The 24,469-nt window shown below is 36.8% G+C and overlaps 2 protein-coding genes across 6 annotated transcripts in view; both read left to right on the top strand.

The window, feature by feature from the left end:
* The window catches only part of ano5b (anoctamin 5b), a 44,134-nt gene extending 35,325 nt beyond the window's left edge, over positions 1-8,809 (top strand). For all 5 annotated transcript variants that reach the window (XM_079867494.1, XM_079867492.1, XM_079867493.1 and 2 more), the window contains 9 exons: positions 519-593; positions 689-917; positions 4,258-4,436; positions 4,538-4,635; positions 4,808-4,938; positions 5,770-5,975; positions 6,173-6,375; positions 6,468-6,573; positions 7,818-8,809. In XM_079867494.1, coding sequence (XP_079723620.1) covers positions 519-593; positions 689-917; positions 4,258-4,436; positions 4,538-4,635; positions 4,808-4,938; positions 5,770-5,975; positions 6,173-6,375; positions 6,468-6,573; positions 7,818-8,048 — 1,458 coding nt within the window. In that variant the 3' untranslated portion in view covers positions 8,049-8,809. The remainder of the gene's footprint in view (positions 1-518; positions 594-688; positions 918-4,257; positions 4,437-4,537; positions 4,636-4,807; positions 4,939-5,769; positions 5,976-6,172; positions 6,376-6,467; positions 6,574-7,817) is intronic.
* Positions 8,810-10,665: 1,856 nt separating this feature from the next.
* On the top strand, positions 10,666-23,469 carry slc17a6b (solute carrier family 17 member 6b). Its single transcript, XM_079865174.1, has 12 exons — positions 10,666-11,456; positions 12,886-13,141; positions 13,760-13,878; positions 16,075-16,189; positions 16,631-16,718; positions 16,988-17,074; positions 17,440-17,582; positions 19,082-19,231; positions 19,900-20,032; positions 20,242-20,352; positions 21,174-21,301; positions 21,552-23,469. Exons 1-12 carry the CDS (start codon positions 11,371-11,373, stop codon positions 21,891-21,893), a joined length of 1,758 nt encoding a protein of 585 aa, XP_079721300.1. The 5' UTR covers positions 10,666-11,370; the 3' UTR covers positions 21,894-23,469.
* The last annotated feature ends 1,000 nt before the right edge of the window (positions 23,470-24,469 follow it).

Raw genomic sequence — 24,469 nt, 5'->3', positions numbered from 1 at the left:
AGTAAAAGTAAAGATTGAAAAAAATCCTGGAGAAATTAACAGAAAAAACAGAAAAGAATTCACAGACACCAAACTTTTGAATGTTAGTGTAAATGTACTAATAAAATATCGAATATACTTTGCTTTGGGCTCTTCAAATCCAGTCCAGTGTTTTGCTGAATTTAGCAAACTTCCCAAACAAGCCAACCGCTGTGTTCAGAATAACTTTTAAATCACAGACTAGCGTGTTTAATTAGGGTTGGAACTGAAGTCTGCAGTAGAAGAGTCCTGTTATACACCAGCCTAGAAACGTCTAGTAAGAACGTAAATGGGGTCATTTTGGATTCCATGTTAACTTTGAGAATTCTAAAGTTTGATTAAAACTCATTTATTCATCATCTCATATATTTTTTTAAATGTTGTTTAACATAGTCATTTTTATTTACACAAAATACCTTTACATATTGTACCATGACTGCAGTTGCACTTAAACACTTGTAGTACTAATTGGCTTGCTGACACTCTCTTTATTCTAACAGGAAATGGAGCCTTATCTTTCTTTCCCCAGCAAGTGTGCTCGATTCTGCCTGTCTGGAGCAACTGTTCTCTTCTGGGTGAGTTTTCTACTAATTTCCTACACTGTTCTAGCAAGCTGATTTAAAGAAAGTTCAATCTGTTTAAAAGTCCCTTCTTCTCTTTGTTTTGTCAGACGTTTCTGATAGTGGCCTGTATAATGGGGGTGATCGCTTACAGATTAGCGGTTTATGCAGCATTCGCCAGCGTCATGAAGGACAGCCCCACCAGTAAGATCCAGCTTGTGGGTTCTCTCATCACTCCTCAACTTGCCACCTCTGTCACTGCTTCATGCATCAACTTTGTCATTATCCTCATCCTCAACTTCCTCTATGAGCAAGTGGCCATCTGGATCACAGATATGGGTGAGCGAAAACCGCATCCTCATTTCACACGAGAAAAGCAGTTTCGAGTTATATTTATTGAGTGTGATTGACATGTTCAATGCATCTCAAGCTCCGGAAAATCACAAGTTTACAGTTTGTATAATTAATGAATTACATTAATTAATTCATAACAGCTTGTAATGAATGAATTTGTCCACTTTGTTTATTTGGTGAGTAGCTGTGTACTAAGCTGGATAATGTACAGTCGGACTGTAGCCGCGTTTCCATTACCCTTCAAATTGCGCAAATTGAAATTGCGAATTGAAACGCGTCAATTTCGCAAAAACTCCCATTTATCACAAAAATGGTTTTACGCTCGCATGAGGTGGTTTTTCAAGCAGTTCGAAAAAGGAATATTTCACAAAACTGCAATGGAAACAGTTTTTTTCCGCATTTACAGGTCACCTGACGTAGATGACATAGTATGTTTGGACAGAAGATGAGACAGAGTTCTTTATTAAACTCATAAAATACAAAAGAATTAGGAGAATACTTGATTCTAAACAACAAAGAAATGCCACAATTTATCAAGACCTTGAAGCAGATATGAGGGAGAAACACCCAGAAACACCTTATGTGCCTCCTCAGTATAAGGGTCTTTCCTTGCCAATAATGCTTGGATAACATGCCTATGTCTCCTCGATTAAAAATAATGGCTAGTGCGGTGGCTTTGATATATGTAAACCTAGGCTGCGTCCGAAATCGCATACTTTGTGAGTAGGTACTACATTTAAATTAGAACGTACTTCGCGACCGTTAAAAAAGTACGTTCTATATAGTATGAATACGGGTAGTATGAATGGAGTCCGGACGTACTACATGCGCCATGTTGGTATTGTCACGTAACATGCGCGGTCACATCAGCGCGAAAATTTAAAGAGCCCGTTCCACTGACTGCACCAACTGAGCAATGTTTTTAGTTCTTCTTTCCGCTTTCGTCTGCGTTTTTACGTCGTTCGTGCTCACAATTCAGAGTCGTCGGTCAGTTGCTCGCACACACACACAAACCTGTGAACAATGACAGAGGTTGATTTTTGGTAAGGAAAAAGTAATTTATTTGCTTGTGATAGTGCCATCAATGAATAAACATGAATGAATCAATAATATGCGTGTGTTTATCTCTGTCGATTCATTCATGGATGGCAATATCACAGTGTGTGTGTGTGTGTAGGCTATATACATATATATACACACACATATAAGAAATGGATCATATACATATAATACATATACATATAAATAATCCAACACAGAAAACAAGTGTCTTGTCGATTCAAATTGTATTTTAAAATAAACTATGAACACGTTACAGATTGTGAGCCCTACAACGCCAATTCTTCATCTATATTTTAAAGATGGAGCTGACCTCCACCCCTCACGGTAGTCCATCCAGTCACTGATTGCGACCATGGGTGGAAAAAAAAGGACATCGAGGTGCTGGTGTTCTAGCTACATATCACATATTTGAGCTTAATTTTTTTTACAAATTATTTACTTTAAATTTGGGTAGGAAAAATTCAAGTGGAAATCCAAAAATTGCCCAGGGTGTAAAGTTCTCATCTTGTACACATGCTTTTAAAGAAACAGATTTTAAATTATTTTAAAGTGATGCCCAACAAATGAGATTGTTAGTAAGAAAGTCCCTTTAGATCTTTAGAAACCTGTGAAGGTTACCTTACTGAAGCTGCTGACGTTCATTTTCTTCCCTCAAGATGACACTTTAATAAAAAAAGTTTTAAAACTTTTGCCTTTGGTGGTGCTTTAAGCTCTATTATACTACTTTGTGCCAAAGTTTTGTGATTTTGTTTTAAACTTTTGTATTCTGTATCCATTTAAAAGTTAAATAATATACAAAAATAAAGCAAATACATTTTAAAGGTGTCTGGGGTGTGTGGGTATTTCTCTTCAGTGTGGCACTCATATTTTTCAGATATACCTGCAATTTGCTTTTCAAAAAAAAAACAAAAAAAAAAAACATCTGGAATCTGCCACAGAAGAAGTGCACACACAACACCCTTTAAAAATATTAATTACTCCATGCCACATATTAAATACTTTACAACTGACAATCTAACTACTGTAAATCCCTGGGAATTAAGTGTTTTGTAATAAAACTTGCTAAAACAGCATTACAAAATGAACTTACTAACAAATAAATGGAAAGAGAGTGTGTAACATTTGTTTTCTTTATTATAATTTTTTTTAGCAATTTCTAAAAGCTGAAGGAATCTTTCCTCTTTCTTTTCTCGTCGCTCTTTCTTTTCTTTCCTCTCTTTCATTAGCCACTCTATAAGAACACAGGTGTGGTCATCAGCCCCTGCAAAATCAACACAGAATTTAACATTAGTGATGAACCATGCTCAATCTATATTATTAAATTAATATTAATGTTGGACAAGTTGAGGTAAGTTAACAGTTACACTTGATAACAGTAGCTTGCTTTGTAGCCAACACATATTACATATCAACACTGGTAAAGAAGAAATAAAATCGTTAAAATTAAAAAATAAAAGTTTTGTAACCCTCTCATTTAACTGAGAAACAACGTCGTTGTTTAAATAAAACAGTGTTAACTGACAGACATTAGCTCGTTCTGTTCGGCAATAATAATAATGATAAAATTGTAATTTTGCAGCCAATTCACAAACTTGTACCCTCGATTTACATTATTTAAACTTTTAACAAGTCAATCGTTTACTTGTATGATGTTAAACGAATACAATTTAACCACAAATAAACAAAAAGTGTGTTGTAAAGTACTTACACTTGTAAACAGCCGCGTCTCCGTTTTCCGCCATTTTCAAATATAACGACGACAACTCCTCTCCCGTGGCATCATGGGATAGTAAAGTGTCCATCGTATGCGCACTTCAGAATCTCGCCGGATGTAGTAGGTCATCCGGGTACTTCTCGCCTACTGTTTTTCGAATTCTATGATTTCGGACATACTACTCTGCTCGCGTACTGTTTTTCGCATACTATATAGTAGGGAAGTATTCGATTTCGGACGCAGCACTACCAACATCCATTGCCATGATTTTTGGAATGACTTATCGCGAGAGGAAAAAGTTACATTTTATTTTGCATAACATCAGTTAATGGAAACGTTGTCATTTCACAATGTTTTTTTATCGACATTTAAAAAATATCGCAAAAGTTTTGTGCAAATCGGTGATTATTACAAAATAACAATACGGTGTGCGTTTATTTTCCGATAATGGCCATTTGACTGTACATTATCCTTCACATATTTGCTCAGCTGTACAGCTGAGCTGTATGGAACAATATTTGATGAACTTCCTCTATTTTTAACTCTCAGAGATCCCCAAGACCCATCTGGAGTATGAAAACAAGCTGACCATGAAGATGTTTATGTTCCAGTTTGTGAACTACTACTCTTCCTGTTTCTATGTGGCCTTCTTTAAAGGGAAGTTTGTGGGTCATCCGGGAAACTATAGTTATATGTTTGGAAAGTGGACCAGTCTGAGAAATGAAGAGGTGAGGCAGTCTGAAATATCAGTTCTCCAGAGGACCTAATGTTCTTCAGGTGAATCTCAAAATAAGTAGATCTAACTTGAAACATGTATTTTAATATTTAGTGTGCCCCCGGGGGCTGTCTGATTGAGCTGACCACACAGCTGCTCATCGTCATGGCTGGAAAACAGATGGTTGGGAACGTCCAGGAGGCTCTGCTTCCGTAAGCGTTATGAACTTTGACCTCTAACACTGACTTTTTTTCAAGTCGTTTTTGTTTTATACTTGCATATTTATGGCACATATGTATTTTTAGAAGGTCAGAATGTAGTTGTCCTCTAGGCAATTTTCAAATCCAAGAAAACACATAATGGTCCCTTGTGTCTGTGTCTCAGACTTCTCAGAAACTGGTGGGGCAGCAGGAAAGGGCGGAGTCATCCAGAAAGTACATACAGTAGATGGGAGCAGGACCACGATCTGCAGAACTTCAGCCAGTTTGGACTCTTCTATGAGTATCTGGAGATGGGTACGATTTAACACACGTATACATGTTGGAATTATTTGGTGTTGATATACCAAAACACTAGCGAATTAGAATTAGTGTACTAGAATTACTATTATTATAATTTATTTGTATTGTTTATGTAGTTGTGCTAAATTAAATAATATTGTATAATACACTTTTTAAAAAATATTACTTTTACTCAGCAAGGATGCATTACATTGATCAAAAGTGACAGTAAAGACTTACATTGTTACTAATCTTTCTATTTCAAATAAATGCGGTTATTTTGAACTTTCTTTTCATATTTAAAAAATATTAAGTAGCACAAATGTTTCTCCATTGATAATAATAATAAATGTTTCTTGAGCAGAAAATCAGCATATTAGAATGATTTCTGAAGGATCATGTGACACTGAAGACTGGAGTAATGATGCTGAAAATCCAGCTTTGCTATCAAAGAAATAAAATACATTTTAAAATGGAAAACAGTTGTAACAATATTTCACATTATTGCTGTTTTACTGTATTTCTAATCAAATAAATGCAGCCTTGGTGAGCACAAGAGACTTCTTTCCAAAGCATTAAAAAATCTTACTGACCCCAAACTTTTGAACAGTAGTATATATTAAATATAGACTATATATAGTAAATTGTTAATATAAATGAAAAAAATATTATTTTTTTTATCATTATTATACATACAAGTATACATAAAAAGATATTTGTTATCTTTATGTTCCTATAAAAGAAGTCTCAAGTAAGGATCTGGATCTTCAAATCTGCTAGGGGTTTCTGTCAGCATTTTCATTCCTTCATCAATTAAACCAATTGTTTCCTGTGTGTTTTAAACAGTGATCCAGTTTGGCTTCATAACACTTTTCGTAGCCTCTTTTCCACTGGCCCCTCTTCTTGCCCTCTTCAACAACATCCTGGAGGTGCGAGTCGATGCTTGGAAGTTTACCACACAGTTCAGAAGGCCAGTGGCAGCAAAGGCACGCAACATAGGAGCGTGGGAAGAGATCCTTAATGTGGTGGCCATCTTGTCCGTAGTCACAAATGTAAATGCGAACTGTTTTGTTCTGCTTTCTATTTAATTGACTCATCCCATAATTTTACTGTCTTGTGTAAAATTGGATGTGGCTTGCTTAACTTGCTCGTTCTAAATATAGTTTACTGATTTTAGTGAAATCAAGCATTATTTCCACCATACTTAAAATCTATTGTGGTTTCTTTTCTCCTCTCATTTGCACTTGAGGCCTTCATCATGGCATTCACCTCAGATATGATTCCTCGTCTGGTCTATCTGTACGCCTACCACAAAGGCAGGGAGGCCAGTATGAGTGGTTACATCATCAACAGTCTCTCCCTTTACAACATCTCTCAGATCCCTGAAGATAACCTACCCGAACCTGGAGAAAACCCATCCTGGCTTAACAGCTCTACCATCACGACATGCAGGTTTGCGATTGCCTAGTGGGAACTATAGTTTGAATTAGATCTACACTTCTATATACTAAATTAACAGCATCATGAATTAATTTTTTTCCCAGTTATCGGGACTACAGATACCCACCCGGCCATGAAAAGCAATACACACACACAATGCAGTTCTGGCACATCCTGGCTGCTAAGCTAGCCTTCATCATCATCATGGAAGTAAGCAACTGCATGATCCAAAGGACTCTTCATTTAATTTTAGGAAACCTAGAGTTAATATGGTGGAATATGCAGGAGAATTTAAAATAAAAAATTTTTTTTAATTGGGATGTAAAGTCTGTGATTAGGAAAGTGAAGTAGAGAATTGAAAAGCAAGTAAGAGAAAGTAAGCAATCGTTAAGTTCAGTAGCTTACACTACTATTCAAAAGTTTCAGTAAGTAAGAGAAAGTAAGTAAGATTTTTATTAATTAAATTAATTCACCAACAACATGTTAAATTGATCAAAACTGACAGGAAAAACTTTTACATTGTTACAAATATGTTCCATTTCAAATAAATGCTGTTCTTTTGAACTTTATATTCATCAAATAGTCCTGAAAGAAATGCATCATGGTTTCCAGAAGAAGGAAGCAGCACAACCGTTATTAACATTAATAATAAAAAATAAGAAATGTTTCCTAAACACTCTAAATCAGCAAATTAGACTGATTTCTGGATCAAGTGACACTGAAGACTGGAGTGTGTTTATAGAAATGTTATTTGAGTTTTTGTTAGCTTTAGTTTTTATTTATTACCAGTTCATAATTTTGAAATAAACTGAAATTTCTCATTTTTGTTGAGTTTGAGTTTTTCAACTAATATTTATATTTCATTTTAGCTTTATTTCATTTAACAGAAATGTTTTTTAATGTTTTAACGAAATGTTTTTTAATGTTTTAATTTTAGAGAATAATAATTGGTATATAATAAATAATAGGTCTGTCTGTTAGTTTAAAAACTTGATTGCTTGAAACTTAAAGAAGAAAATGGAAGATTGGAACTGTAAGTGATGATTTCTGACCATAAGAATTTAGCACAGCAGTACTCTGATCTTGCTTTAACATGAACATTGTTTTTAGCATCTGAATTTTTATAAAGAGAATGAAGTGAGCTCAATACAGTGATGGAAAGACATGTACTGTATGAACATTAATATTTGCTAAGCATTTAGTTACCATTTGACACACAAGCGTACCCTGGTTTCACAGACAAGGCTTAAGACTAAAAATGTTAGTGCCATCTCAAGATGCAACACCAGTTTTTTCTAAGGCACGTTTATAAAAGCCACTTTAATGTCCTGATTGAACTAAGGCCTAATCCTGGCTTGATCTAAACCCTGTCTGTGAAACCAGGCCTTAGCTGTCTAAACCTGGTTGTACAGTATGTGCACATAACTGTTCCTCTGTTTCCCCTCGTTTCTCAGCACGTTGTATTTGTGGTGAAATTCTTCGTGGCGTGGCTGATTCCAGATGTGCCGTCAGACGTGAAAGCGCGTATAAAGCGTGAACGCTTTCTGGTTCAGGAATACCTGCACAACTACGAAGTGGAGAAACTCAAGATGCAGCTGAGCCAGAGTTTCTGCCTGTCCACAGAAACGGCCTCACTGCTGCCCTCTAGTCCTAGTAAACAACAGGTGCTTTCTGAATGTATTTGAACATCATGAGCCCTCAGGTCTAATCAAAATGTACTGTACACTGCAAACCATGGAGGAATCGAATCTTCGGGACGCCCTCCAAATATTTATTGCAAAAAAACTGCCTGCCCTCATCCAGACAACTGCCAGAACTTTTACAAAGAACGACACCCCTAACAATGACACAAACCTGCAGCTTTTTTTTCTGCTTGCGGTTTATGGGAGAACAATACAGTTTCCTCTGTGTTTTTTTTTTTTTTTTTACATGTCCAGAGTGCACTTGTATAACTGCACTCTTTCAATGGAGAAAGGCTTGGAGACACATCACAGTGATTTAAACCGCAAACCCTCTGGAACGCAGCCTGGCGCTCCTCATGTTGCCTCGAGAGCAAGTTGCTGTGAAGACAACTTAGGAGTAATCATATATGACCATTAAAAGACTTATGAAAATGTTTTTCGAAGGCAATAAAGCTTTTACGTCTGTCCAGCTTGTTGCCATAACCTTTTTCTTTTGAAGATGTGATCTGCATGTATGTCTGACTGTGAAAGAGGTACTTGTAGTCTTTTTTGCTTGTTTTTTGCTTCGTTTTTTCTGATCTGTCAGGTTTTTTTATTTTATTTTCCCCTTTTGAAACACAGAATAGCATCATAATTTCTGTAATGCTTGCATTATCATGTTTCTCAGAGTATTTATATTTTATTGCTGATATTCTTTTAATTAATTCCTTGTAGAAAATTTGTTACCCACATTCTGTTCAGTGTAATATTAAAATGTAATGATATTTTTGTTGTTATTATTATTAGCTTTCTTCAAGGATGTATTTATTGCTTCAGAATAATCATATAAATGCTTTATTATCTGGTTGGAAGGAAGGATTGTGGAATGATTGTGTTTTAAGCTCTATAATGACTTGCTATGTATTTTCTGATGCTTCAGAAATCAGAAACTCAAGCCATTATACATAACCTCATTCTGTCAATGTTTGCACATATCGTACATCTGAAGCTAATGAACATTAACTCTTGTCTTTAATCATGACTAGGAGAACACTAGTCTTTTTTTTCCCATTATATTTCATTGTAACTGAGTTCTGCACATTTGCACTTAACAGGATCAGTTCAGATTTTTGCCATCAGTTCTCCGTGCATCAGTGACTTTGATGTTCACCCTGATAACGGCATTTGATATTACAGCAGTGATGGGGCAAATTATTTCAGGGAAACAGGCTTTCAGAGATTCCCCCTGTAAGACCAAGTTAAACATCTCTGTTGGTCTATACATGCAAAAGGACAAAAAATGAATTGAGTGAATTGAAGAAATGTATTACTGACCTGGTGCAAAGAGATTTGGTTCAAAAATTTTGAGCTGCGCCATCCACATTTCAGATGTTTGGTTACTACATTCTGTAGTACTGTTGATGAACACTATATTCACTCAGCGCCAACCATCCTCTACAGAGACTTGACTGGTTTGAAAACAAACAAGCATGTTAATATTATGTCCCAGGTGTATTAAAGTGTCTTATCAATTCAACTACACATGACTTCCATGTACACAACATTTTGTGAGCCATACATGTTCATTTCACACAAAATGTGTTATAAATTCTCTCTATATTTTTTTTTAGACTTGAGTGATTTATGCTGTCTTTCATAGATCTTTTATGGATAATACAATTACTGTTTACAGAATTATTCTGGTCATTGTGTGTTGCTATACTCGTGTAAACAATTTGATTCTAAACAAAACAATCTCTGTGCCCAATGTGATAATATTTAATGTTACAGGGACATTTTAATAATAATATCGAAATAAATAATAAAAAATGCATTTAGTTTAGGATTTTTGTGTGTGTTCAGATGAGACCATGTCACCCATGCCTTTGCCTTAATTATTTTCTTTGACAATGATACTTATGTGTGTGTATTTTTTATTTGGCCTACAAATGTTTACAGAATGAGTTGCATGAAAGCCGTGTGAAAAAAAAAAAAGAAGTGTGAATATTCATGAATCAAGGTTTTAAAAGAAATTATTGTTTGCATTCCAATGACGAGAATGTGCCAAAAATAAAATAAATGAAGTATAACACACGTGTTAGCACTTGTTGGGCGTCCTCTGCACTGTCTGCATTACGGTAAATGAACACAAGATGGCGCCTGCGCTTCACTAAGCGCGCTATCGTCAACCTGTTGTGTCTCTTTCAAGGACACGCGCACAGCGTCGCAACAGCGCAGTTACTTTCCTATGAAGAGCTCTTTGATTTATCAAGATATCAAAATAATAAATTACTAGTAACTTATGAAAATGTTTCCAGCATATTCCGCATTATTCCCAGCCATTAGAAACAGACTTAAATTCAAAATGATCTGTATTGGCCTCGAATTTGACATACGCGCACACACAATAGCTATTTTTATTTATTTATTTTAGCTGTGGAGGACAGTGAAACAGAGAGAGGGAGGGGGACTGCGAGATATGTATATGAATTATTAATACGCTTTTCCTTCACACCAGCACACGCACTTGGAGGGGGGAAACACCCCTCATTCGGTTTCCATAGCACCGCCCCCAGGAGGCTTGCACGGCCTTTGATGGAAAACAAGCAATAGGCATAAAAGCACAAATGTAGAAACTTCGAATGTCACGTCATGTGCCTTTCATATACGCATCGAAAAACTATCATTTTCCCGTACGTGGAACATAATCAGATAATCTGAGGACAAAATCAAAGAAAATGTGAATGGAATGTGAACATTGTCCGCCCTCTCTAACCCCTCCCAAAGCAGTGAACCGCTGCTGGCACTCGGAGGGAGTGATCCGCCTCGCGCGCAGCACACACTGCTAGTTGGCAAAGGAGTGGCGGCGGGAGCTCGCGCCGCTCTGATCGCGAGACTGTCGCTGACCTTGGTGCTGAACGCTTTCACCTCCCTTAACTGTCACTTTGCACCTAAAAAAGTGACAGTACGAGACAACGAACTGGACCAGTTCTTATTTGATTATACCTCGTTTTTTATTTGTTGTTATCCGATTCTATTTCCAACTCAGTTTGAAGCTAACAATAATTTTTTGACTCAAATCTGAGATGGCATCGCGTGCCCTTATCGCGCGCAGGGCAGTTTATGAGTTTATAACTGTGAGTAGACAGAGCCATACCACTTCTGATATAGTATCTCTTGTGTAGGCGGAATTTTTTTTTTTTTTTCTTCGCTCGTGAATTTTCCTCATCTGTCTCACTGAATCATTGATCCGCTGGGTATCGGTCCGGTATGCTCTGTCATCTCACACAGTGACATGGTACTTTAACATTACCGGGGGAAAAACGAGGGATTATCACATTTGGACATGGAGACTCCGAGGGAGCCTGGTTTTGTGCCCAGCAAAGAGGGGCTGAAGCAACTAGCGGGGAAGACACTGGGGCGCATGTACAAGTAAGATATTTTAACATTTTCCAATTGATTCAGTCATTTTAAAATAATAGGCCTTGATATGTGCAATTGTGGCTCTGAATACATATGAACTCTAACTATAGATATAACGGAACAGAAAATTCACGAATGTGTTGCTAGTTTGATCTGTTCAATAACGAGTTTCCCGGTCGGTTTTGGCGTCACACCTCATGGAGACGTGCAGAAAATTATGTAATTCTGCATAATCTTGGGAGGAGGGGATGGAAGCATGCAAGTTTTTCTATCTTGAAAGGTTGCCATTGTAACCCGGCGATTAAAATGCATTTACGACTGAATAGTAATCGTTCAATTAGAGGATCCCCTTGAGTGTCTCTTCTTTTTTTTTAGAGATCATTCACATATACCTGCAAAAAAAAGACCACGATTGAAATAAGAGAAAATCGGTTTATCCATAATCATTTATCGTTGCTCTTTGAAATTGAGTCATTTTTGTGCGTGTCTTTCAAAAAACCTTTTTTGCAATTTATGAAAAGGGGGAAAAAGGATCGAGTGCCTAGAACATAGGAACGAATTGTTCTTACGCAACTGAAAATACCCTTTCCCCCCATAGCACTACATTTAATACATGTGTCTCATCATATTTCATTTTTTTCGTTTAGGCCTACTTATAAAAATGTTGTAGTCACTGAGTATTTTCCAAAATAATAGAATATTGTATTTTATTTGTCTCCTGTAATTAAACAACAGAATTGACATTCATAATGCAGTTCATGTGCATTTTATCCAGTTTACATGTGCAAAATATTACAAAATAAAATTCATTTAACTCCGTCACATCTGCTAATTAAATCATATGAATGAATCGAAATTTATGACATTTTTCATTTCTTTAAACAAATATATTCCTACGTGTTTGCACATGAATTTACTGAATCTATCTGCGCATACTATGTTTTCATTAAATAATAGTAAATAACTGTGAGTAGCCTAAGTAACTCTTTTTGGATACCCATGGCACTGGTATAATGCTACTAATATCGTGTTAGTGAATATGAGTGGACCTAAGCCCGTGTGAATGTAAATAAGGTGAAGGTGAAGGGAATGCTGCAATGCGGTATACAGTGCGCTTTACAGCCGCACACGAAGCCTATGTGGAGTTTACATAAAAAATATCTGTAGGAAAAAATAAATAAATATGAAAACTATTCCTGCAGGCCATTTCAATAACTATTGTCTAAATCTGCCCGTGCAGTTTAGAGTAGGCCTACTTGAAAAATATATATTTCAATTAAATGAAATGCCAAAAGGATATTTTGATGCGTTTGTAATTATAACGATGATTGTTGCTTCAATAATAAAAGTGATGAGATTCCTATTAATTGGTTCATTCGGACCACAGTCGTTATAGTGTCCTTCAAGGAGTCTGACAACTCTCTTCTGACATATGCAGAGTGCTAGAAAAGAGGCAAAAACCTGGCGACAACATTGAATTGACCGAGGACGGACGGCCTTCCCAGACCAGCGAGAAAAAGCCACCTCTGTGCGATTGCACGTGCTTCGGACTTCCGCGCCGCTACATCATCGCCGTCATGAGCGGCCTCGGGTTCTGCATCTCCTTCGGTATTCGGTGCAACTTAGGCGTGGCAATAGTGAGCATGGTGAACAACAGCACCATTCACCTGAACGGAAAGATCGTCATCAAAGAGGTTTGTGCGCGTGGCACACTTGGATTTTATATGTTCACGTCAGCTTCGTGACACGCCCACTCACAGACCACAAGCTTACACACACACACACACACACACACACACACACACACACACACACACACACACGCACACACAGAGAGAGAGAGAGAGAGAGAGAGAGAGAGAGAGACTGAAATCAATTCATGGAAATACAAAAAGTAATAAAGGGAATAATTCAAAAGCACAATGGTTTGTGTTTGTTGGAAAGAGGCTTAGTGAATGCCCCACTACTAGCTTGGAAAATATTGAAAACAAGTAGGCTACTCATGCAAAAAAATTGACCTTGGTTATATCAGCCTCAAATTGATTAATTCTTCAGCTGGAAAATAATCCTTCGCTCTTGTCATTTCATTTATTGTGCACAATAATCAATACGTATTTTGTGCTAGCCTATGTGTTTAAAAAAAAAAAAGTTAATCTTTTCCCATAACGAATATATTATATAGGCTTGTATTATATGTAACCTGTTATTAGAGGTGTGTGGAAACGTGTGAATATTAGCTTATTTTCGGTTGTCTCTCGCCTTTTACAGACAGGATTTGGTATCTGATTTTTTCTGGTATTTCTCTTCCATAGAAGGCAAAGTTCAACTGGGACCCGGAAACAGTTGGAATGATCCATGGCTCGTTTTTCTGGGGTTATATTGTGACACAAATTCCCGGAGGATATATTTGTTCTAGACTGGCGGCAAACAGGTAAAGCTTTAGAAACATAGACTGATATGTATTTGTAAATTAATTCAGATTATTATTATTATTATCATCATTATTCATATTAGTATTATTTCAGTAATTAATTGCTTTTAACGTCGCATTTGGTTTATATATTTTCCACATTGCAAATAGGAAAAAGCCTAATGGTAACGAAAGAACATTAATATGCTAATGAATTATTAACAATTTTACTAACCATAAATATTCTATAACAATACTTTATGTATTGATAAATTATATAATTTAGTTTTAAACGGATCACAGATGTTTGTCCCTGTTGCAAACCAAGCCATTAAAAGTAATGCATCTTACGCCCGTTATCCTACTAAAAGATGGTGTCGCCCACGTTTTCCAAACCAGCAGGATCGCGCACTGAGCTTCTGCACATAACAGGAGCTGGCAAGTTCAGATGCAGCCAGTGACGCATCTCCAGGTGTTTGTCAACCCAACACGAAAGCAGTGCGAAAATAATGCCTAACAAGGAATTTCGTTAAATGTATTAAACATTATTGAATGTAATAGTAGAAATAATTATTACATGGCTTCAGTCATAAGACTTTAAAACTATTTGAAATCAATAGGCCTATTTGAAATAAGCAATAATTGCAAAATCGAGCTGCAAAAATTGGCTATAGGCCTATACATCCCTGGTGCGTTCTTCGTTTTATTCATTAGCTAGCTAATAAGCCTGCTAGTGATGACTGCATACTGTATTATTTAAGACACTTTGGTTATTCATAGTGCCTACTGGATCTACCTGTCATTGGAAGAAGAAGAGGATGATGGGAGGAGCTGATTTAGCACAAGTGTAACCCAACCTCCAATTTGTTTTATTAACTTGATGATTGTGTAAGGAGGACGCGCATTTTGTGTGAAATTAATTTCGTTATAGCCATCTTACTTAACTTTATGCATTATTATAGTTTATATTGATTCAATTTTGTTACAGAAAACGAAGAAAGGAGAAAGATCTCTAACTTACGAAATGTTTATTAAAATAGGCCCTACCGATGTTTTGGAAAACGTCTCCAGTGCTTCAAACGTTTCCATTTGAAGGTCATGGTCCATATTAAAGAAGGCATAGGCTAATAGCCTACATCACTGTTCTAATTGTATTATTATAATATAAACCTTATCAATACTATTTTTTATTCGAGTTTCCAAGGGGAACGGAAATCAAATAAACAAACAAACGAATAAATCAAGGCTTCAGACAGGCAGAGGGAGAGTTCATTGCAATGGTTGACGAGTCTGCTCGTGTTTCGGGGTTGCGTGAGTGGCAGACTGAAGGCTGACCCGTCGTGTGAGTTGTAGGATTAGACTCTGTCTGTGGGGCATTCTCCACCTGTTAATGAGGTCCCGGGGGGGAACCGTGTCTAATCTGCTCAATGAGGGGGGCATGGCAACCAGCCCCGGACATGCTGCCAGAGGGTTTGGCCGTGCCTCATATATCACACAACAAATTTATCAAAAATAAAACTGCCATGTCGTTAGCTGGAAATATTTGGAACATTGGACACAATTGGTTCTCGCTAAAACATCTGTTTTGATGGTTGGCCAACAATGTCAACATAGTCGACATTGAAATGCTGTGCAATCGTGTAGTTCTATTAACTCAGTAGGTCAAATCTTTGACATAATTGACGTCTCAGAAATTATACATCAGTTCTCAGTTCATATTTCGGCTATTGGCTGACGTGATTGAGATCTAATAGAATCAGCGAGTCTCGTGCCGGAGAACTCCCTCAATCCGATTAGCGAGTGCCGGTGGGAGAGAGGTGAGAGAAAGGGTCTTGAGCTCTACAGGACGTCAGGAACATTGGAAATAAATGGAAACCCGTATTTCTTCTGTGGCAGTAGGTGCTGGCTTCACCCCGCGCGACCATTATGCCTGTTTTTTTTTTTTTTTTTTTTTTTGTTGCTTTTTTTTCACTGAAAGAAGATTTGAATTGTATATTATAGGCCTATTTTGGGGGGTTTAAATGGGTTTAAAGTAAAGTAAATGGGGTTTAAATTCGAGTTTAAAGAAACCAAAATATTACATAGCTGAAATAGAACAGCCTTAAACACTAGAAATAATACATATGTAAAAATGAAATAATGCTTTTTTTTTTTTTTTGCATTCTATAATCCAATGGTAGGCTATATAATTAAACCATGTTTCCATCTGTTATTCAGGGTATTCGGCGCAGCCATTTTCCTCACGTCCACACTGAATATGTTCATCCCATCAGCTGCACGTGCTCACTACGGTTGCGTCATATTCGTCAGGATATTACAAGGGCTTGTAGAGGTAAGTACGATTTTCTCTCGTTTCATTCGAATTGCTTGTTTGCAAATAACGATCTAATATCATAACCTTCTATGTATTCATATCTAAAATTTGGGCACTTGCCTTTTCTCACGGATATTTTCTCAAAAAGCCATTTGTGGGAATTCTTCCTAGGAAAAGCCCATGGTCCTGTAACAGTCAGTTATGGCCTGAGGATATTCTGAGAGAAAAATAACTCAGGGTTTGTCTTTAGTACAGCCTGTATTGATCGGTAGACAACATGACAACACTATATATTATTCTTATTCTTTTAGTTATAACAAATGGAACAATAATTTGCATTTAAATTGATTTATGTGATGTAACTTTCTATCGTTTTGTTTTTATCATTTGTTATAATTTGAAAATCTGTCTAAGCACATTTCTTTGTAATATAAAACTGATGTGTAGTGTTATTGTTAGGGTGTGACCTACCCAGCCTGTCATGGGATCTGGAGTAAATGGGCTCCTCCACTGGAAAGAAGCCGTCTAGCCACAACCTCTTTTTGTGGTAATCTTTATTCTCTTTCAAGCAAATATAGATTAGTGGATAGTAAAGAAAATCATGTGTCATTACATTTTGTTAAGTTACCTCATTATTGTGTGCATGTCAAAATTTAAAGATACATTTGTTGTTTAGCAAGAATTCTAGGAAACAGTATTTTCCTGTGTTGTTTTAATGCATGTATTCAGCCATTTTGATTTGAAGCTGCCAGTGTTGAAGCTGTTTTTGGTTCCGTTTGAGCTCTCACATGGCCCTCATCCTCTCCCGTTCTGTAGGTTCCTATGCTGGAGCTGTCATTGCCATGCCTCTAGCTGGGATCCTGGTGCAGTACACTGGCTGGTCATCTGTTTTCTATGTCTATGGTAAGAGTGGTTTGTGTGTGCACCACTGTATGAGCCATGGTTATAGTGTAAAGCATAATTGTACGAGTGTGCTTAACGGTCTTGATGAGTGTATTTTAGTAAGTGTAGTATGGATCAACTCACTGATGCTGAGTATTGATTTTTCCTCTGATGCTGCCATGTGTCTATCCTCTGCACTGACACTGAATCTGCCTGACCCTGTGCCAAGAATTAGCACGCTCTGTCAGGAAAGCAATGAACTGTAATCCATTTAGTTATATGAGGAGTTTTCAGTCAGCTGATCTTCCTGTCTGCTTCTTATCTGACATCATTTTATGATGTTTTCTTTTAAGGTCAACATCTAAGAATCCTTTGTTTCTCTTTAGGGTGTTTTGGGATGTTCTGGTATATGTTCTGGATCTTGGTGTCATATGAGAGCCCAGCTGTACATCCCACCATCACTGCTGAAGAACGCTGCTTCATTGAGGAGAGTATCGGAGAGAGCGCTAAGCTGCTAGGACCTGCAGAAGTGAGTGACCCCAAACGTAATCATACTCCAAACTTCTAGCTGGATATGGCACAGAAGAAAATATCACAGCACAAAATGCTTGACTGAAGGACTCAAGTCCTAAAAAGAGATGGTTTTGACTAATGAAATAACATCCACTCTCATGCAAACCTATAAGCATCACTCTTATAATGATCTGTAATTATTATACTCAGTTGTTGCTTGACTCCAATCGAATTCATATGGTTGTGCTTTGAAAGATTGTAGAGATTAACAGCATAATGTGCCATTGTCTATTTATTTTGACATCAGGTTAATAATAGAATTTTTTTTAACTTAAGATCAGGAGCTTTGATGGAGAGAGAAACCCCTGTTTGCAGTTACTGTGAACAAAATTATGACATTGCTGTTGTTTAAAACTGGTTTTGAGTGATTTGCAATTTGATAGAGGGTAAATGAAACCATATAATTATTTAAATTTCCCCTATTATGCTATTTTAAAGGTTCCTAATTTTATTTTGAAGGTCTCCTACAATAGGTTTACATGCATCCATGGTCAAAAAACACTAATTTGCTCATAATATACATTTGAAACTCGATAAAGGATTCACTCTCTCTTAACCCCTCCTTTCCGAGAGCTTCTGCTCTGATTGGTCAGATGGCCCAGTCTGTTGTGATTGGTCTACTGCTTACAGCAGGTAAACGTCCATGACCATGTCTGAATTTTAGCTCCAGAGGCTTCCTCAGCACTTGCATACATAAACTGTAACAATGGCATTGGTTTTAAGTCCTCATCCTTTGGAAGAGCATGCAAAGTGGATTTACAGAGCAAAAAAACAGTGTCTCTTTACATGTCGACATTCTCAGCTACAACTACATTGTTTGAGGGTGGGCCAAAGTACTAAGTAGACATTGTTCACGGCAAATAAAGAAGATAGGCTGGCATAATGCAAATTTGTTACAAACTTACGTAGATATGTTACCCTGGAATTGCTGACGACTCATTTCGGCAGTTCAGAATCAACTCTTTCTTTTAGGAGACAATCATATTTTATTTGTCGTGCACTTTGATCTTTAAAAATTTGCAAACCTTTTACATGAAACATTTTTACATGAAAGGTAATATTTGAAATAGCATATTAGGGGATCTTTAAGTCAGGATGTATTGAAAAACATGAGGAGATAAATGTGTGGCCACCAAAAAATGTTGCCTTTAAAGTATAAAACTTATTATGTTAATCTATCGTGGTCGAGGCCGATATATTTAGTGTCACCATATGAGGATTTCTAATTAAATCTGTAACATGTCAAAGACATATCAGAGAAGTCTTGCACATCAGTTGTTTTGATGCTATAAAATGTCAGTCAGCTACTTTGATTTCTTTGGTGTAAATGCCATGCACTCCTCAGTACTGACAAAGAATCAAAAATGTTCAAGACATGACAGATAAAATCATTATCAGTATGGGTATTATTGTAACACTTCACTCAATAAGCTGCTATACTAATTTCTCCTACAGAAATTCAAGACACCTTGGAAGAAATTTTTCACGTCCATGCCTGTCTATGCAATCATTGTGGCCAACTTCTGCAGGAGTTGGACCTTCTACTTGCTGCTCATCAGCCAGCCTGCATACTTTGAGGAGGTGTTTGGCTTTGAGATTAGCAAGGTAATTTCAGTTTACCTTTTAAATTGCATGTATTTAAATTGGTATTTGTATTATACAAAATGCATGATTGATTAAAAAATGAACAATGACTTAATCAGCGATTGGATCAAAATGGCTAGCCTTTGTATCTAAGTTATATGATTTTTGACTATAATTCCATTGTATATCAGTAAATGGGTGACCTTTGTCATTCCCTAAGGTCTGAAATAGGTTGATGAATTATTCATTGTGAATAGTTCATGATGAATTATTCATTAATCATTTATTGGTGATTTAAGTCTGTGCTTGCATCTCATTTTGCTCGTTTTCTCACTTCCTACAGTTAAACCTGCAATCATGTCTTTGCATCTAGTTGTAGAATTAACATACTAATTAATAGTGATGCCTTGCATATTACAGTAATGTTGCATGTCAATTTATTGTTTTGTTTTTTTATCCAGTATGTGTAATTGTGTAATGTAATTAACTATTTCATAATGGTTTTGACTATGTAAATTTAAGTAAAATCCAGTCTTTGCTCAATTTTATTGTAGATTAGACTTTGGACTTTTCTGTCTTTTCTGTGGTGGAACCACATCTTTGGTCAGTTGGTCAATGGCTAATGCTTTCATTCTGCAGTGTGTTTTCAATAAGATGCTTCTGAGCCTGACGGCTGCTGTCTTATTCAGGTTGGCATGCTGTCAGCCCTGCCCCATCTGGTGATGACCATTATCGTACCCATTGGAGGACAGTTAGCTGATTACCTTCGCGCCAAAAACATCCTGTCAACTACAACAGTTCGGAAGATCATGAACTGCGGAGGTGAGTGGAGCCTATTGCAGAATTCTTATCGTTCCTATTGCAGCCATATGGCTGAATTTTGGTTAAATCCATGTGAACTAGGAATGTTAAATGAGAATTTTTCATCAACCTAAATATTTCACTCTTTTACCCTTTCTTTCTTTTATTGTCATTGATTTGTCTATTTTAGCTTAGTGAATTGTTTATCCACATGTTTTTATCTTTCACAGGCTTTGGGATGGAGGCCACTCTATTATTGGTTGTTGGTTACTCGCACAGTAAAGGGGTGGCCATTTCATTCCTTGTGTTGGCTGTCGGCTTCAGTGGATTTGCAATATCAGGCAAGTCTTTGGGGAAACAATATGTCTGATTTAATAATTTCCCATGCAAACCTGCCGTTTATACACAACAATGACAAGAAAAAGCAGCAATAAAACGCAACCATACGCAGCCAGGGAAGACTGCAAATAATGCCTTATTTTTTAACAAAATACCATTGTTCTCCTTTTATCACTCAAACACACTCTTCCTCCACTGCAGCTTGGAAGGAATAAGTGGTTTTGCTGGACTTTTTAAATAATTCATACACACTGTCCCCTGAGAGCAGCCTCACAGGCAGCACATCCAGACAGAGCACTCAATGAGGGAGGGCCTCCGCTCTACAAGATGGCGTATCTTTCTATTTTTAGTCTGTATCTCCAACATCATGTTAGAGATACTGAGAAAATGTGCACTCGTCTTGATACAGAACAGTATAGAACAGAAACGGAGTGTTTGAAAATATCTTTCTGTAATGTTGTTTGTTGCAGTGTTATTTTAGTATCACTGATATACTAACCTATTATGGTTTTTGTTCATATTTTAAAGTAGATTTGTTAAAATGTCTATATAGCTTTATTTAATTGTATTTGTTTTAGTACTTCACAGAAATATTGGAAACTAGCTGAAATAAAGCTAATGTTTTTCTTTTAATTTAATTTGGTTTCAGTTCATGTTTATTTTAATGTAATGAAAATATTTTTTAATGGTTTTAGTTTTAATGATAATATACCTGGTTTGTTGTTATTAACGCAGTGCCAAATATAGAAAAAAATAAAATTATTTACAGTTATTTCACTTTTCATAAGATGTTAATAACATTTAAACCTCTATCGTCCATCAGGTTTCAATGTCAATCATTTAGACATCGCTCCTCGCTATGCCAGTATCCTCATGGGAATCTCTAATGGAGTGGGAACTCTGTCAGGAATGGTGTGTCCTCTTATAGTGGGTGCCATGACCAAACACAAGGTAAGACCACTTTGAATTGTCAGGACTTTCCTTTGAATTCTAGATGTTTAGTACTGTGTTTGGATATAGTACTGTGAAATGTACATGATATTGTGATATTTAAAAAAGACACATTTTTAGATCTTTCTCCATATTCATTGTCAAAAATACTCAGATATAACTTCATGTTTATTTCATGTGTTATTCTTGCAGCTCCCAGGATGAGTTTCTTAATGTCAATGAATACTTGACAACTCTTTTATCCTTTCAGACCCGAGAAGAGTGGCAGTATGTGTTCCTTATCGCTTCCATGGTGCATTATGGAGGTGTAATCTTCTATGGCATCTTCGCCTCGGGGGAGAAGCAGTCGTGGGCAGATCCGGAGCAGACCAGTGAAGAGAAGTGTGGTTTCATTGATGAAGATGAGCTGGCTGAGGAAACAGGGGACATCACCCAGAGCTACAGTGCCCTGGGAGGTCCAGCCAAGACCTACGGGGCCACCACGCAGTTGAACGGAGGATGGGCAGAAGGATGGGATAAGCGAGAGGTGTTTGTACAGGATGGTGTGGAAGAAGAGGGTTACGGATACAGGCAGGGTGGGGATTACTCCTAGACCTTGCAAATACACACTATGACACACACACAGACATACACAAACATAAACATACAGTGGCGCAAAAAAGTGTTCAAAAAAACGACGCAAGTCACAGTTGAAAACGTGTAAATTCCATTGCATTAAATTACAAGATATCGAACCAAGTGCAATCTGCAACAAATCAGCTTTTCTTTAGTGGATGTATGAAGTGTCCATTTGAAGTGTCTTCATAAATATATAGATATATGTAGTTATATATAAATAATGTATATGATATATCGTTATATCATCAAACCTAACAAACTTGTTTTTGTAAGATGTTTAGCTTTAAAAAATGAGCTAATGTAATGACATTTATACATTTTAACTATGACTTAAACATCCAGATACTTTTTGAGCCACTCTACATACAGCACAGTATAAAAATATATGATAGATTTTATAGTGTCTGTGAGCCCTGAAAAAAGATTATCGAGTGACATATACAAAACTCTTAAGAATTGTTATGTTTGCACAAATTGAAATGATCAAATCCTACATTTAAATATGGATTTAAATGTATCAGTTATACAAAGGGGAAATTACATATCAAAATTGGCTGACTGTAAATGTTCTATGTATTAAAAAGTAGAGTAACTTCACTTCAAGTGCAATCGTGCGTCACAAGTTTTTCACCCCATTATTCTGAGCCTTTGCAACATAGAGAAGCCTTTAGAGTTAGTCAGGCAATTGGTTTCCAGAACTAAGGCTCAGATAATGAATCTCATCCATGGAGAAAAACTGCTATAGAGAATTCCAACCAAGCAACAGGTTTACACTGTATTTTTTCTGATTGCACTAAGGGAGCTGTACAATGTCATTTAACAGCACACAAAGTGAGTGTTTATATCTCATGATGTGTTACTTGTCCATCGTATAATTCATGTTTCTGAGCGATTAAAGAGGACTTTGGCCTTTGACACTGCAGAAAAAAAAAGCACAGTTGTTTAGATGACATAAAAGCAACAAAAAATGTTTCTCAAGCTCAGCAGGTTGTTTCAATTGGATGGTGCTGTTCTATTTGGTGTAATAGATGAAACTTGGGAAGGGGTTCGATTTTAGATCATTGGAAATGCCTGGGAACATTATCGCAAAAGCTACAAAAAGCGAAAGCACAGGGTGTCAAAACTACGGACTCTTTAAATTCCATTCCATTCTTTTAACTCCATGCCATTTTGACATCTGTGAATGTTAGTTATGCATGGGTTAAATTGTTTTTGTAAATGTTGTTTTTTATTTTACTAGAACTATGTTCTTTTACTTTACAAAACTGTTACTGACGTGTCAATTTCTTTGCACAATTAACCAAAGGTAACCTGTAGTGTGGGATTTTAGCTGGGATGGGGGAAACGTGTCCATTGGGAAAACAAGGGAGAACCTGTCTAAGGGCTGACACAGTCCTAGCAGCAGGTAATAACCATATTCAATGTACAAAGCAATAAAGCCATGGTAACAGTTACTTAGCAGTCACTTCACCCAAAAATATGTAACAAGTTAGCACTGTAATCATTTTGGTTTAAATGTTTTGTGATGACAATTAAAAAAAAAAAAAAAAAGATTAAACAATTACTTACTGTTAAAGTATATAAATATATATATGAAAATATATTTAGATTTAGTAAGAGTCCAGTGCAACTCTCTTTGAGAGTTTGTGTGCTGGACCCACTCACCAGAAGAGAATGATTCTTAAGTGTCACCTGCAGCTGCTTCCCGGCCGGGCGAAAGTCTTACCGGGGTCCTCAGCTCCGCAGGTGGCCGCACCTCTGTAGTCGTCCTGTATGGTTGCCAGTGGTTGCTTTTTGAGAGTATGTTGTTGTCGGGTATCTTTTACGTTAATCCTCTCTTTTTGTCCTTCCCCATTGTTTCTGGTCTGTGTTTTGTCTGTGGCTAGAGAAGCGCTCCCTTGCTCCCCTCCTCCCTCTTTCTCCTTGCATTTTCCCAATACTGTTGCAATATTCAGTGACACAAGGATTGTGTGTAAAGGTATTCAAATATCTTCAAAAATGACAGTAATTTGCCTGATGATTTTGAGGTACCTTATTCTTGTTTCCTGCCTATGAGTAAAGTGTGGATATATGGCTTCCTTTTGCTGTGTTACTGTAAATGGAGAGGTTTGTTGATGTGAAATTGAAATGCTCTATATAGCCTTTTTTTTTATATAAAATTATAACAAAATTGTACTCGCCTGTGTTGTTTTACTGGGATTCCAATAAGCTTTGGAGGCCAAAGACTCCCTGTTTAAAATTGGGAACAATTTACTGCCAATATGTTATTGTCTGATTACAGTCGTCAAGCACAATGTACTTTGTGCACCTGTTGTGTGTCTGCATGTTGGTAAATCATATCTAAGTTTTTAGCCCCAACATTGGTTATTATCTGTCACCCATATAGCATCTGTGTCCTTTCCCTGCTCTAGTAAAATCAATGTAAGGGCCCCTCGAGATCAGCAAAACCTATTGAGCACACAAACCTCCTAATGGAGGCTGGAAGGAGGGGCTGCACTTAGAAGCTGTTTAGAGGATGTGTTCAGAAAACCTACTGCCCACCGAAATACA

The sequence above is a fragment of the Squalius cephalus genome, assembly GCF_949319135.1.
Source record: "Squalius cephalus genome assembly, chromosome: 3".
Lineage (NCBI taxonomy): Eukaryota > Metazoa > Chordata > Actinopteri > Cypriniformes > Leuciscidae > Squalius > Squalius cephalus.
The sequence above is the reverse complement of the archived record's forward strand: the minus strand, read 5'-3'. Positions and strand labels throughout refer to the sequence as shown.